The sequence below is a fragment of the Diaphorina citri genome, unplaced genomic scaffold (genome assembly GCF_000475195.1).
Source record: "Diaphorina citri unplaced genomic scaffold, Diaci psyllid genome assembly version 1.1 scaffold1402, whole genome shotgun sequence".
NCBI classification, from domain to species: Eukaryota; Metazoa; Arthropoda; class Insecta; order Hemiptera; family Psyllidae; genus Diaphorina; species Diaphorina citri.
In genome coordinates this window covers 30,631-46,055 of record NW_007378828.1, presented here as the reverse complement: position 1 = coordinate 46,055, position 15,425 = coordinate 30,631, and the positions used below count along the sequence as shown (strand labels likewise).

The 15,425-nt window shown below is 39.4% G+C and overlaps 2 protein-coding genes and 1 long non-coding RNA gene across 3 annotated transcripts; 1 reads left to right on the top strand and 2 right to left on the bottom strand.

Annotated features, from left to right (window-relative positions):
* Positions 1–71: 71 nt before the first annotated feature.
* On the bottom strand, positions 72–11,696 carry LOC103515709 (transmembrane and TPR repeat-containing protein 4-like). The gene is made up of 17 exons (XM_026828302.1): positions 11,691–11,696; positions 11,356–11,561; positions 11,047–11,263; positions 10,414–10,593; positions 9,691–9,934; positions 8,582–8,627; positions 7,912–8,089; positions 7,348–7,492; positions 6,890–7,107; positions 6,501–6,526; positions 5,828–6,005; positions 5,251–5,395; positions 3,796–3,964; positions 3,248–3,398; positions 2,716–2,830; positions 1,584–1,766; positions 72–548 (listed from the first exon to the last, which is right to left on the bottom strand). The coding sequence occupies exons 1-17, from the start codon at positions 11,694–11,696 to the stop codon at positions 382–384; spliced, it is 2,574 nt and encodes an 857-aa protein (XP_026684103.1). The 3' UTR covers positions 72–381.
* A 634-nt stretch (positions 11,697–12,330) lies between these two features.
* LOC103515700 (40S ribosomal protein S7-like) lies at positions 12,331–13,172 on the top strand. Its single transcript, XM_017446777.2, has 2 exons — positions 12,331–12,526; positions 12,697–13,172. Exons 1-2 carry the CDS (start codon positions 12,367–12,369, stop codon positions 13,113–13,115), a joined length of 579 nt encoding a protein of 192 aa, XP_017302266.1. The 5' UTR covers positions 12,331–12,366; the 3' UTR covers positions 13,116–13,172.
* LOC108253228 lies at positions 12,410–13,166 on the bottom strand. Its single transcript, XR_001809686.2, has 2 exons — positions 12,835–13,166; positions 12,410–12,664 (listed from the first exon to the last, which is right to left on the bottom strand). It is a non-coding gene; the product is annotated as an uncharacterized LOC108253228 (long non-coding RNA).
* Positions 13,173–15,425: the final 2,253 nt, after the last annotated feature.

Sequence of the window (15,425 nt, the reverse complement as noted above, 5' to 3'; positions counted from 1 at the left end):
AGCAGGTGCCTCTTCTAATCCAACATTTTCAGGTTGGGAGTCAGTGCTCTTGATCACTCAACCATAGAGGAGGCCTAACACTAAAGGGGTATTTTCCTTTAAGAAACGGTTTCCTTTTGAAAACGGAAACAACTGGAGGGAACTGAACCCTTGATCTTCGACCTATATGGTTGGGAATGCGCTATCTTGGATTTCCAATGATTTAGTACAGGCGCTACCATGCCACCTAGTGGTTAAACTAATTTCCGTATTTTCCTTTAAAACAGGAGAAATGGGCTTCAGAAGAGATCTCAGTTTCTGATGGGAAAATACAACTTATCTTACCATTGGTTATACTTTTAAAGGGGATTTCTTTACGTACCTATCTTTTCAGTCTTGGATTTACGAAATCGATTGCTTATTATCCAGTTTTCTGTTCAATTTTGCCATCTGCTGTTTGAGCGAGGCATAATTCTCGTGCACTTTCTTATACGAGGCATCAATGGAGATTGCTTTCAGATATTCTTGCTCGGCCTTGTCATATTCCTTGATCAGTTGATAGAACACGCCTGGAAAAATACAAAGGGCTAGTTTCATTTGCAACGTCTAAAATACTAAATCCATCTTAACGATAGTGTTCTCATTACGACTTACAACCCGTTTGAGGAGTGTCCTTTGTCTTAGAGCCCGTTCCCACTTGTCGTTCGGAAAAAAATCGTGTCGTGTGTAGTGAAACACTCTCATTCAAACTACATTGCCTATAGGACATTTTGTGTCGTTCGGAAAAAAAAATCGTGTCGTGTGTAGTGGGAACACTCTCATTTAAATTACATTTGTTTAATGGACATTAGAAAAATCGGGAGGTCAAATCGGTATGTTCTTCTTCCTACAAATGACTCACCGAAGTTAGCATGATAGAGGGCCGTGTTAGGTTTCAACTGAATGGACGCTTTGTAGTGTACCTCAGCCTCGTTATATCGCTTCATCTGGACAAGACTATAGGCAAGATCTGCATGTAGGGAGGCATCGCGAGGTAGAAGACGTAACGCTCGCTCTGCCATCGCTACAGACCGGCTGAAGTTACCTGCAAATAGAAAGAAAAAAAAACGACTTCTAGCTTTTTGTGTCCCGTTGAAAGTCCAAACATGGTTGCTATCCCGATAATGATAGGCTATAGGAAACTGGAAAATCGCGTTCTGCTGGCTTTTTCCAACCCTAGTCAGACTAGCTGAGGTTAATAGAAGTAAATTGGTAGCTTGTCGCCAAATAGAGGGTGTATGGGCCCAAGTTTTATCAAGGTAAGACACCAGCAATTTTTTCTTTGTGTCCTTCGTGCCGTTCCTGTCTTACGACTTACAACCCGTTTGAGGAGTGTCCTTTGTCTTAGAGCCCGTTCCCACTTGTCGTTCGGAAAAAAATCGTGTCGTGTGTAGTGAAACACTCTCATTCAAACTACATTGCCTATAGGACATTTTGTGTCGTTCGGAAAAAAAAATCGTGTCGTGTGTAGTGGGAACACTCTCATTTAAATTACATTTGTTTAATGGACATTAGAAAAATCGGGAGGTCAAATCGGTATGTTCTTCTTCCTACAAATGACTCACCGAAGTTAGCATGATAGAGGGCCGTGTTAGGTTTCAACTGAATGGACGCTTTGTAGTGTACCTCAGCCTCGTTATATCGCTTCATCTGGACAAGACTATAGGCAAGATCTGCATGTAGGGAGGCATCGCGAGGTAGAAGACGTAACGCTCGCTCTGCCATCGCTACAGACCGGCTGAAGTTACCTGCAAATAGAAAGAAAAAAAAAACAACGACTTTTAGCTTTTTGTGTCCCGTTGAAAGTCCAAACATGGTTGCTATCCCGATAATGATAGGCTATAAGGAAACTTGAAAATGGCGTTCTGCTGGCTTTTTCCAACCCCAGTCAGACTAGCTGATGTTAATAGAAGTAAATTGGTAGCTTGTCGCCAAATAGAGGGTGTATGGGCCCAAGTTTTATCAAGGTAAGACACCAGAAATTTTCCTTTGTGTCCTTCGTGCCGTTCCTGTCCTTTGAGGTGGTTAGCCTTCAGCTGTCCATAACCCTTGAGACCACGCAGAGGGTAAAACTTTAGTTTAAATACTTTTAATAGTTCCATCAACTTTTTTTTTCTTCCTTTATTTTCCTTCAAGGCGCTTTAACACTACTTTCGCGTAGATCTATTTTTAAACTTTTTATGGTGAGTTTCATCAACATTCTTTCCAGCCTCAAACAGCCCGTTAGCTCAACAGCCCTGTTAAGCCCATACAAATTAAACGGATCTTAACTGACTGTTAGCTTAACGGTAGTTCTAAGGACTGAATAAATATTGGTGAAATCCAACATTAATCTTACTTACCTAGACTGTCAAACATGATGATAATATTGTGCCAGCTCTTCACATGAAGCCTTCAGCTGTCCATAACCCTTGAGACCACGCAGAGGGTAAAACTTTAGTTTAAATACTTTTAATAGTTCCATCAACTTTTTTTTTTCTTCCTTTATTTTCCTTCAAGGCGCTTTAACACTACTTTCGCGTGGATCTATTTTTAATCTTTTTATAGTGGGTTACACCAACATTCTTTCCAGCCTCAAACAGCCTGTTAGCTTAACAGCCCTGTTACAAATTAAATGGATCTTAACTGATTGTTAGCTTAACAGTAGTTCTAAGGATTGAATAAATATTGGTGAAATCCAACATTAATCTTACTTACCTAGACTGTCAAACATAATGATAATATTGTGCCAACTCTTCACATGGAAAGGATCCAGCATTGTAACATTGAGCCAGGTGTTCAGAGCTTTGGTGCGATCACCCATGTCCAAATACTGAAACAGAGTAATGTCAGATACTGTCAGAAGGTTCTTTAAAATTCATGATTTTCCAAATGGGTAAAAAAAAGATTAAAAGGATTTATGAAAAATCGTGTAAAAAGTCAAGTCTTATGAAGTGGAGAAAAGTTCCAAGAGAAAAAATCATAGTTGAAAAACCAAAGATTCAAAAGCGTTCTTCTGAACAATATTTGGTGGAAATACTCAGCTCGATTTCTTCTGCGAGGGTCGGAGCTATAGCCAAGGCTCCGTTGAGGACGCTTCTATTCATTAGTATGGTTTGTTTTTCCCTTGGGTCGGTACTAGGCTATGGTTATGGTCGAGGGTCGGTACTCCGTTGTGGACGTCTATTAATTCTCACTTGGACATACATATCACAAAGACAAAGTACACCTTGAATTAATGATCACCTACCATGTTTCCCAGGTTGTACAAGTAGTCCGCTTTCTTCTTCCTCAATCGGCCCACACTGACAGCATTGCTGTAACATCTCTCCGCTTCCTCGAACCTTTTCTGACTGTTGAGCAGTATGCCCAGATTATTCCAAGCGGAAGAGAGTTCTGGTCTGAAAAAAAGATTTTTGCAAGGGGTTTAGTAGCATCACTACATAACTACTAAGGTGACGGGGGTTTTCTCACCATTCGATGACAAACTTTGTGCCTACTCACTAATCTCACCCACCCCAAATGGGGCCGAGAAAAGCCAGTATGCGTTTGCCCATATGGCCACCCATCCAGACACTTACCACGCGCAACATCGCATTATAGTGATCCATTGAGAAAGATTTGGATCTTGGTTACTTACTCATATTGCACGGCTTTCTTAAACAAGATCTCGGCTTCATGAGGCTGGTCTAATCGTAACAGATTGGCTAGGTTATTCATGGCTTGAGCATAGGTAGGATTGAGTCGAATTGCTTCCCGATAATATGTTTGAGAAAGATTTGGATCTTGGTTACTTACTCATATTGCACGGCTTTCTTAAACAAGATCTCGGCTTCATGAGGCTGGTCTAATCGTAATAGATTGGCTAGGTTATTCATGGCTTGAGCATAGGTAGGATTGAGTCGAATTGCTTCCCGATAATATGTGACAGCCAGGGCCTGATTGTTTTGCTCGGCTGCCTGACGACCTGTGAATTGGGAATGACAGACTTATTATTAGGTGGAAAGGTGGAAGAAGCTATTAAGAGACTGACACAAATGCTATTACATGTCTCAATACCTGGTCTTTCGACATCGACAGATCGTTGCGTGTATATGCAATATTTATGCAAATTTCACTCGTTCGGACATGAAATCTTCGCAAAATATCGCGTAGGAGAGACATGTGTGTACCGGCCTTTAAATGACATGAGAAGGCTGGAGCTTACCAAGTCGAATAAACAAGAGATCTTTTAATCTGAAATAGAGCTACATAATTATGTTAATCGTGCTAAGTACAGCTTGTTTTTGGATTAACATCAATCCAGTGTTACTCTAAATTGGTAAGCCCTGACTAGAGACACATCAGATGATATAGGAAGGCTGGAGCTTACCCAGAAAACAAAATTTCGAGATCTAAAGAGATGAGAAAAAATATTTAAACAAAAATCAAAAAGTGCTTCAAACTGCACCTCTAACTAGCAGGCGCCTCTTCTAATCCAACATTTTCAGGTTGAGAGTCAGTGCTCTTGATCACTCAACCATAGAGGGGGCCTAACACTAAAGGGGTATTTTCCTTTAAGAAACGGTTTCCTTTTGAAAACGGAAACAACTGGAGGGAACTGAACCCTTGATCTTCGACTCATATGGTTGGGAATGCGCTATCTTGGATTTCCAATGATTTAGTACAGGCGCTACCATGCCACCTAGTGGTTAAACTAATTTCCGTATTTTCCTTTAAAACAGGAGAAATGGGCTTCAGAAGAGATCTCAGTTTCTGATGGGAAAATACAACTTATCTTACCATTGGTTATACTTTTAAAGGGGATTTCTTTACGTATCTTTTCAGTCTTTAATGCGCTATCTTGGATTTCCAATGATTTAGTACAGGCGCTACCATGCCACCTAGTGGTTAAACTAATTTCCGTATTTTCCTTTAAAAGAGGAGAAATGAGCTTCGGAAGAGGCGAAATCGTCTCAGTTTTCGAAAGGAAAATACAACTTGTCTTACCACTGGTTATACTTTTAAAGGGGATTTCTTTACGTACCTATCTTTTCAGTCTTGGATTTACGAAATCGATTGCTTATTATCCAGTTTTCTGTTCAATTTTGCCATCTGCTGTTTGAGCGAGGCATAATTCTCGTGCACTTTCTTATACGAGGCATCAATGGAGATTGCCTTCAGATATTCCTGTTCAGCCTTGTCATATTCCTTGATCAGTTGATAGAACACGCCTGGAAAAATACAAAGGGCTAGTTTCATTTGCACGCTTACCCAGATTGAAGTGCATCTTCGCATTCAGCGGTGACACACGTATGGCACTTTCATACAATCGCACTTCATTGTTCCAGTCTTCATTTCGGTCCAATGTACGTACGCTCAGAATGAACATCACAAATATGAAGGCTGCTATGATATTCTGTAAGGGGGGAAAAAATGAGTCTTTTTTTACTACCCCAATACATGAGACAAATCGGCAAAGCCAAACCATGTAATCAAGCAATGGACTGCTTTGGCCAATGGCCGGTTTTACCACTGAAAGTTAAATAAGCGTCAAGGGTTTTCTTTGACGTCACCCATTTGATTTACGCAGGTGAGCATTTCTTAAACTCTGGATTCACTAAAAACCCTCTGTGGTAAAATCGGGCATAAGACTCATAAGAGTTCAGGCTGACAGCAACGAGCAGGCAAAAAGAGTGTCACTCATAAGAGTGTCCCAGCCGGATGTCTATTCCTCACCTCCCACAAGATTTCCATTTTATTTTAATTTATTTAATCTTCCTTTAAAGGTTATCAGGGAGGAGCTCTTCCACTCCACCACCTTTCTTCCTCTCTGTGTAGCAAAACTCACCTGTTTATGCTTATCAAACTGTTGCACTGCCTTGTTCAGGCTGACAGCAACGAGCAGACAAAATCCGAGACTGGGGATGTATAGATTTCTCTCGGCTATCACGAAGCCAACTCGGAACAGCAGATTAGAAGCAGGCAGAAATGGCACTATGATCAGAGACGTGGCGATGAGTACATCTCTGAAATGACATGGGATCAGCAAATGAGATACATATCTAGTTATGTGTCTGCAGTAAATGCTCCGGAAGCAGATCGTATAAGCTTAACCCATCCCTTGGGGTAGTTGCCCCTACACCAAAGCCCCAGAGTGGGCTTTTTATGTGTGTCTGGAAGCAGATAGTTTTAATGGTGGAAAAAGTTGGGGAGAATTTTAATAAGAAGCCTAAGATCAATCATTAAAATGATGTAAAAGATCTCACTTGTGCATATCACGAATTGTAGCATTTGCATTTTCTCTTGTAATGGCTCTAAAGCTGTGTCCACATATAGTCGAGGGCCGTCGATCGATGTCGACTGAAACCGTTCACACTGCCTCTACAACACAGATTCAACTAGTCGATCGACAGCCGTTGGCTATGTGTGGACGCAGCTTTAAAAGTTATAGACTGATTCGGACCATATGAATTGGATAAAAATAGAAATCATATGATTTGCTCAGAATGTGAGCCTCTTACCTTCTTCTCTGCTGGTCAAACAAGGACTGAGTTATAATATAATTTTATTTTATTATGAAAACTTACCACATGATGACATTAGTGCAATTTCTGTGGACACTCTGCAGCTGACACAAGTGTGTGAATATTGACATTCACGTCTTTGGTACACAAACGTAGAAGGTGTGATTTTTGTTCATTTTTTTAGGCGGGCCTTCGCGGGCCGCGAGTTGGACAAGCCTACCCTAGATCAACACAAGGACACCCAAAAATGACCTGATGTGATGAAATTGAAATCCAATTTCATGCAATTTTTGACAGCTTCATAATAGCATATTTAAATCCTGGGAATATATGCAAGGGATGCCATGGTGTAACCACTGGACCAACTAGAATCCTCTGAATCTTACCTTGCAGAGTCTCAACTTCTTGATAAGTCTTTTCAATTCTTCATGAGTGATGTCATTTTGGAAAAATACTACTTCTGCAACAACCTTAACAAAAGGAACCAGATTGTCAAACAGTCTCTTGTTTTTCTTGTAAAACATTTGATAGTCAAACCATTTTTCTTCTGTCACTCTTAGAACTATTTTGCCTATGTTTAAATTAAAAGCTAGAGATAAAAGTTCTGAATTCTGAAACAAAGAAACAAACAGGGTGATCTTAAGAACTATTTTGCCTATGTTTAAATTAAAAGCTAGAGATAAAAGTTCTGAATTCTGAAACAAAGAAACAAACAGGGTGATCTTAAGTTTTTCCCTCCCTCTCAACATTTCCACTCTAGGTGCACAACCAAGTTTATGGGTAGGTACCTCACTTTTTCAACCTTGAAAACATAGCTATCAGGTAATAGGTATATTTTGCTTACCCAGATTGAAGTGCATCTTCGCATTCAGCGGTGACACACGTATGGCACTTTCATACAATCGCACTTCATTGTTCCAGTCTTCGTTTCGGTCCAATGTACGTACGCTCAGAATGAACATCACAAATATAAAGGCTGCTATGATATTCTGTAAGGGGGAAAAAATGAGTCTTTTTTTTACTACCCCAATACATGAGACAAATCCATGTAATCAAGCAATGGACTGCTTTGGCCAAAGGCCGGTTTTACCACTGAAAGTTAAATAAGCGTCAAGGGCTTTCTTTGACGTCACCCATTTGATTTACGCAGGTGAGCATTTCTTAAACTCTGGATTCACTGAAAACCCTCTGTGGTAAAATCGGGCATAAGACTCATAAGAGTTCAGGCAACGAGCAGGCAAAAAGAGTGTCACTTATAAGAGTGTCCCAGACGGATTTCTATTCCTCACCTCCCACAAGATTTTCATTTCATTTGAATTTTTACTTTATTTAATCTTCTTTTAAAGGTTATCAGGGAGGAGCTCTTCCACCCAACCACTTTTCTTCCTTTCCGTGTAGCAAAACTCACCTGTTTATGCTTATCAAACTGTTGCACTGCCTTGTTCAGGCTGACAGCAACGAGCAGGCAAAATCCGAGACTGGGGATGTACAGATTTCTCTCGGCTATCACGAAGCCAACTCGGAACAGCAGATTCGAAGCAGGCAGAAATGGCACAATGATCAGAGACGTGGCGATGAGTACATCTCTGAAATGACATGGGATCAGCAAATGAGATATATATCTAGTTGTGTGTCTGCAGTAAATGCTCCGGAAGCAGATCGTATAACCTTAACCCATCTCTTGGGGTAGTTGCCCCTACACCTAAGCCTCAGAGTGGGCTTTTTGTGTGTGTCTGGAAGCAGATAGTTTTAATGGTGGAAAAAGTTGGGGAAAATTTTAATAAGACGCCAGTGATCAAATCATTAAATGTAAAAGAGCTCACTTGTGCATATCACGAATTGTAGCATTTGGATTTTCTCTTGTAATAGCTCTAAAGCTGTGTCCACACATAGTCGAGGGCCGTCGATCGATGTCGACTGAAACCGTCCACACTGCATCTACAACACAGATTCAACTAGTCGATCGACAGCCGTTGGCTATGTGTGGACGCAGCTTTAAAAGTTATAGACTGATTCGGACCATATGAATTGGATAAAAATAGAAATCATATGATTCGCTCAGAATGTGAGCCTCTTACCTTCTTCTCTGCTGGTCAAACAAGGACTGAAAGTGAAAACTTCTCCCTCTTAAAAAAAAAAAAACCTATAAAGTAAAAATCAAGTTATTATAGTCAATCTACAAAAAAGAATATAGTAAATTTATTTTGAACATAAAGGTATGAAGGGGAAAAAAATCACACTAGGTATTTAGAATAATCAATTAAATTTTATTGAACTTAGCTACCTACCTACTTAAAGGAAAGGTTGACTTGTTTAGTTCTATGGGGGTGCACAAACCTACAAAATTAATTATCTACAAACTAATTGAAGTGATAGATATGAAAAGAAACACAAATCAGCACACTACACACCATCAAATTACACAAAAGTCTCTTAATTTATATCATACATCACATGTACCCTATAAACACTTTAACTCAAATACTAGGTATTATAATAATTACAATGAATACCTACCAAATTTTAAGTATTCAACAATGAAAAAATATTTCCTCCCTAGTCACTATTAAAGGCCTACAAAGGACACAATGACATATTTACTCTTTGAGTAACAAATTCAAGGCAAAGTTCAAATTAAATAATTTGTTTTGGATAGACCTTACTTTAATAAGATTTGAAATAATTTTTACAGCTGGGTAGGAATACCTTCTCATTTTTAAGGTACAAGCCATGAGAACAAGTAACTAACTTTAAGTAGAATAAGGATGACATTTTCATTCTTGACATCCATCTTTTTCTTGAACCTCTTTTAGTACTTGTTCTTTTTTTTTATAGATATAGTTCTATCTGTCAATGTATGTCATAAAATTACTCTAGTGCTTTGGCCTTATCCTTTTGTTTTTGAATGATTTGCATCTATACCTCCTCCATATATCATCACTTAACTTGTAGTATTTCTGTAACAAAATTAGCAAAAATCTTAGAGCATGGAAGGAGTCAAGATCTGTTTCTGCACGTCCAAGGGGTCTTGAGTTTCAACCCCTAATCCTTCCAACACGATGACATAATAATATCATGACTATCTCACGGACACAGAAATTAGTAGGTAATGTAAGTATGTAGGAAGATACTTATTAGGACTAGTTTTTTTATTATTATTTTAGTAGGTACCTAGCATAAAAAGAACATTCTCTTACCCTCATAACAAACTGCTCGTGAAAGGAAGCAGGATTATCAATGGGTTTGAACGTGGGCGGGGCAGAACCCATGATACTCCATCGTACATACAGAGCCAGTAGTCCTACAATAGCCAACAGCCCTTGCCTGATGAGCAGAAACCTCTGGCGATGAGGTTTGATTATGTGCAGAGAATAGCAGCCAACGATGGTCAGCTTGTGAACGACGAACAAGTCGTAGATACTGAGTATGCCCTGAAAAAAAAAGGGGGGGGGAATAAAATAAAGTGTCTATTATATCTGAGTACAAGGTAGTGTGCCAGGCCAAATTCCAGTAAGCACGCCTGTATCTTTACACAAACCGATTTGGTAGGTTTTTCCCACCTTCATACTCTTACTTCAGTTAGTATAATAAGCTTGGAAGGTGGACTAATCGTAAGCGACAGGTGGTGGGTTCGATTCCCGCCGGCGCGAACTTTATTCTGATAAGGTTTGTTCTTATATTACATTACATTAAAATGGGTATCTTTTCTGAAGAAATTCCTGTGTGTAGAGGACTATTGTACTTTAGGTTTATTCTTGGATCTGCTAGGTTTGTCCTATCCTCCCCTTCTTCTCTCTTTAATTTTGGACAATAAGACCTCCGTTGTTACAGCTGTCCCCCCTATCAAAACACATTTTTTTTTTTTTTTTTTTTTTTTTTTTCAAGTAGAAAAAAGTTAAAACCTGCTTACCAGTACAGTAATGCCTTGTTCCTTGCACAGCATGGCTCCGACACACAACAGAGCACTAGTAATGGTCAGAGAAATCATCTTCAGCACATTGTGTGTTGAGGAGCAGTATTTGTACACAAGTATCGAGACAAACCCTAAGAATGCAGCAAGCAGATCTGCACGGCCCACTATTCCAGCCACCTGGTAAGATAAGGAAAGTGTCCATTAGACAGTCTGATTAGGTACTAAAAAACATGAACAAGAAGTAGGTACCCACTCAAAATAGCTAATTGAGTAGCTAGGTATGGCTCTTTGTACTGTTCAGCATATGAATGGCATCAAACTGTTTCAGAAACCTAAACAACTCATCAGCTTAACTCCATACACAAAAAGCCCACTCTGAGGCTTAGGTGTAGGGGCAAATGCTCCAAAGGATGTGTTCAATTTATACAAATCTAAACATCTCATCCATTTTTTCACCCAAGCAAGCATTAGAAAATTAAAAAAAAGTTCCCATGGGCCTTATCAACAAGAAAGCTGAGTTCATTAACATCCCAAGTTTGCATGGAATCTTGGCAATGCTTATTTGAAGAGGAACACTGATGACTTAAATGGCTGGTGGCTCTATCAAAATTTCTTTTTAAAAAAACTTACAGATTCACAATGGATGGGATGTACAGTAAAGAGCAAAGCTGTGTAGAATGCAGTGGATGGACTATGGCCTCTTGATAGAACTTGAACAACACTGTATGTCAAACTGCTACATAAGCCATGTAGAATTATATTGACTACATGAAAACTGAATGCTGCCTTGCCAAACAGAAGGCAGTTCCATCTGAAATGATAAGAAAGAGTTAACAATTTTTTACTTCTTTTCAAAGGCTTATTTGTGTTTTTGTCATGTCAACTTAGCAATAAGTGATGGTATTTAAGTACTGAAAGCTTTTTTTCTTAGTATGATACTTGGCTTCATCAATGGGTTTGAACGTGGGCGGGGCAGAACCCATGATACTCCATCGTACATACAGAGCCAGTAGTCCTACAATAGCCAACAGCCCTTGCCTGATGAGCAGAAACCTCTGGCGATGAGGTTTGATTATGTGCAGAGAATAGCAGCCAACGATGGTCAGCTTGTGAACGACGAACAAGTCGTAGATACTGAGTATGCCCTGAAAAAAAAAGGGGGGGGGAATAAAATAAAGTGTCTATTATATCTGAGTACAAGGTAGTGTGCCAGGCCAAATTCCAGTAAGCACGCCTGTATCTTTACACAAACCGATTTGGTAGGTTTTTCCCACCTTCATACTCTTACTTCAGTTAGTATAATAAGCTTGGAAGGTGGACTAATCGTAAGCGACAGGTGGTGGGTTCGATTCCCGCCGGCGCGAACTTTATTCTGATAAGGTTTGTTCTTATATTACATTACATTAAAATGGGTATCTTTTCTGAAGAAATTCCTGTGTGTAGAGGACTATTGTACTTTAGGTTTATTCTTGGATCTGCTAGGTTTGTCCTATCCTCCCCTTCTTCTCTCTTTAATTTTGGACACTAGCTTTCCTTACCTCTGGCCATTCAGTCTCTAGCTGAAAAAATGCTTTTTGCTTTCTGCAAATGCTCAAGTGTGCAATGGGAAATCAACGAATTTACAGGTGGCATGAGTACAATAAAGCTAGCAAGAACCACCTGTGTGCTATTTCCTTACATCACTCTATTTACAAGTTCTATTTTCTCTTGTTCCAGGATACAAGGAAACTAGCTTTCCTTACCTCTGGCCATTCAGTCTCTAGCTGAAAAAGTGCTTTTTGCTTTCTGCAAATGCTCAAGTGTGCAATGGGAAATTGACGAATTTACAGGTGGCATGAGCACGATAAAGCTAGCAAGAACCACCTGTGTGCTATTTACTTACACCACTCTATTTACAAGTTCTATTTTCTCTTGTTCCAGGATACAAGGAGTCCTAAAAACGGCCTAAACATGTTTTTGGCAAACTCAAAGATCATCAAGAAGGGTGGAGAGCCTGATGCTTTTGAGAACTCCATTTCTCAAGCTCTCCTGGAATTGGAAATGAACAGTGACTTGAAAGCCCAGCTGAGAGAACTGTACATCACAAGAGCCAAGGAAATTGACCTGGGTGGTAAGAAGTCAGTCATTGTCTATGTACCAATGCCACAACTGAAGCAATTCCAGAAAATCCAGCCCAGACTTGTTCGTGAGTTAGAAAAGAAATTCAGTGGTAAGCACGTTGTTTTCATCGGTGACCGTAAAATCTTACCTTCACAAGAGCCAAGGAAATTGACCTGGGTGGTAAGAAGTCAGTCATTGTCTATGTACCAATGCCACAACTGAAGCAATTCCAGAAAATTCAGCCCAGACTCGTCCGTGAGTTAGAAAAGAAATTCAGTGGTAAGCACGTTGTTTTCATTGGTGACCGTAAAATCTTACCAAAGCCAACACGTAAAACCCGTGCCAAGACAAAGCAAAAGCGACCAAGAAGTCGTACCCTCACATCTGTGTATGACTGTATTCTGGAAGACATTGTTTTCCCTGCTGAAATTGTAGGAAAGCGTATCAAAGTCAAGCTTGATGGTAAACAATTGATTAAAGTACATTTGGATAAGAACCAACAGACAAATATTGAACACAAGACAGACACCTTCTCTCAAATCTACAAGAAATTGACCGGTAGAGAAGTCAACTTTGAATTCCCTGAACCATACTTGTAAACTAGATCTTTTTGTATTTAATTATTTCTAATACATGTTATAATTAAAACCTTACCAGAAATTGTTCTTTTTTTTTTAATCTATTTTTTTTTTTTTTTTCAAACCTTACCAAAAATTTTTTTTTTTTTTTTATTTTTTTTTTTTTTTTTTTCTTTTTTTTTTTTTTCTTTGCTAAATTGCAAAGAGAGGGCAAAACAATATCCCCTCGAAGCATTTTTGAATTTAAACTGGGGGGGGGGGGGGTGGAAATTCAACTTTCCAAAGTCATCCAAGGAAACTGTCTGGGAGAGTCTCTATCCCAGTAGTAGGTTACTTTTATTTTATTTATTTATATTTATTAGAAAAAAAAATAATTAAAAGTAACCTACTACTGGGATATTGTCAAATTAAAACCTCAGCTGGAATTGAACCCAGTCCCTCTGTTTACCAAGTGAGCCACCATATCATAGCTGTAGGCATGAGCGCCCTCAAGATAGAACTCGAATTCTGAAAGATTTCTCTTAGAAAAGTAGGCTGTTGGACCTACGCTACGTTGAGACCGTTTTTGTGTAGGTGAGATAACATCAGAGAAGCACCTGGACACCAAAGCTTTCTTTGGGATACGTGGCTGATGGCCTAAAAAAGTATCTCGTAAAGTGAACTAAAAGCAATCAGTTCATTTAGACAGGAGTTCTAAATTTCTAAACTGTTGTTCAACCTTCCTATGAAAAGCAATAGAGCACTCTACTTGTATCATTTACGCGCGAGAAGTTGCAACCCCTTGAACTGAATTCGAAATCAGTAATCACGTAATCAGTATTTTAAGTGTGAAAGCCAGCGGCAATAGCATGGTGAATGCACGTTCCCAATGGATCACTGAACTGAAGCAACGTTGCGCGTGGTTGATATCCTGATGGGTTAACAACTGGGCCATCGCGAGCTGGTTTTTCCCGGTCCTTATTCAGGCTGGGTGAGGTTACTCTGTGAGGCGGGTATCTTGTCGTAGAATGGTGGACCTAGTCCCGGATAAGTCCTTCTATGGGATAGCTGTAGGCATGAGGGCCCTCAAGATAGAACTCGAATTCTGAAAGATTACTCTTAGAAAAGTAGGCTGTTGGACCTACGTTACGTTGATACCGTTTTTGTGTAGGTGAGATAACATCAGAGAAGCACCTGGACACCAAAGCTTTCTTTGAGATACGTGGCTGATGGCCTAAAAAGGTATCTCGTAAAGTGAACTCAAAGCAATCAGTAGTTCATTTAGAGAGGAGTTCTAAATTTCTGAACTGTTGTTCAACCTTTCTATGAAAAGCAATAGAGCACTCTACTTGTATCATTTACGCGCGAGAAGTTGCAATCCCTTGAAATGAATTCGAAATCAGTAATCAGTATTTTAAGTGTGAAAGCCAGCGGCAATAGGACTCTAGGTGCACAACCAAGTTTATGGGTAGGTACCTCACTTTTTCAACCTTGAAAACATAGCTATCAGGTAATAGGTATATTTTTTTGATGGAAAAAAGACTCATTCAGATTTACACTTCTTTGCAACCACACTATTTCTAGTCTCAGCTTCTGCAAAGAAGTGGAGAGCAAACCTTGTACATCATCCTTATGGATATGACAAATCTTGTCGGGAGGTACAAACTCATCCTAATACCATTACTATTTACCACAGGGTTCAATTTTACACTTCACAGAACAGGTTTCTAAATGGCTCAAGTTCCATTTTTCATGAATGTGATAGGTACCTTTGATAACCAACAGCAAACAATAGGTACTTACTGCATCATTACTATTTGATGTTTCTCTTCTTCCTAAAATTCCAACAGGCATTTTTCTGTTCGGTGAGTAGTAGATACCCAGCTGTAAATCAGTGTGGATAAAATCTGGTCCGATTTATAGACAAAGGTTCGGACGCAATCAATCGGAAAGGATTGCTTCCTATCATGTTGGTGGTAATAGGTAGTAATATTTGTGCTTTATTTATTTTTAAAATTTTCGTGCTATTTAGGGTTTATAAAACTAGTGAACTTAGGGAGAATCACATCCCTTGAGAAATAGGAAGTACTAAGGGTCACATATCCTGATTTTATCATTTACGTAGATACCTAGGCTCTAGGTACCTACCTATAATTACATATGTACATTACTCGCATAGGTAGGTAGATAGGTATCTATATTATATCGGAAGTTAGATTAAACAGGTAGGTAAGTATTTTAATGGATCCTTTTGCCACAGACATACATATCAGGGATTTGAACCAAGAGAGCCACAACGCGCGTTTAAACCAGAGAGCCACCAGAGAGCCACCTATGATTTCCAAAATAAAG

What these genes read in the sequence shown, in the direction of transcription:
- LOC103515709 (XM_026828302.1), bottom strand. An exon ending in AAACCCATTGATGAAGCCAA is followed by an intron (nt 11,264 to 11,355) that starts GTATCATACTAA and finishes GCCTTTGAAAAG; the next exon opens with AAGTAAAAAATTGTTAACTC. An exon ending in AGTTTGATAAGCATAAACAG is followed by an intron (nt 7,493 to 7,911) that starts GTGAGTTTTGCT and finishes TCCCCCTTACAG; the next exon opens with AATATCATAGCAGCCTTTAT.
- LOC103515700 (XM_017446777.2), top strand. Translation starts at nt 12,367, where the DNA reads ATGTTTTTGGCAAACTCAAAGATCATCAAGAAGGGTGGAGAGCCTGAT. An exon ending in CAAGGAAATTGACCTGGGTG is followed by an intron (nt 12,527 to 12,696) that starts GTAAGAAGTCAG and finishes TTGACCTGGGTG; the next exon opens with GTAAGAAGTCAGTCATTGTC.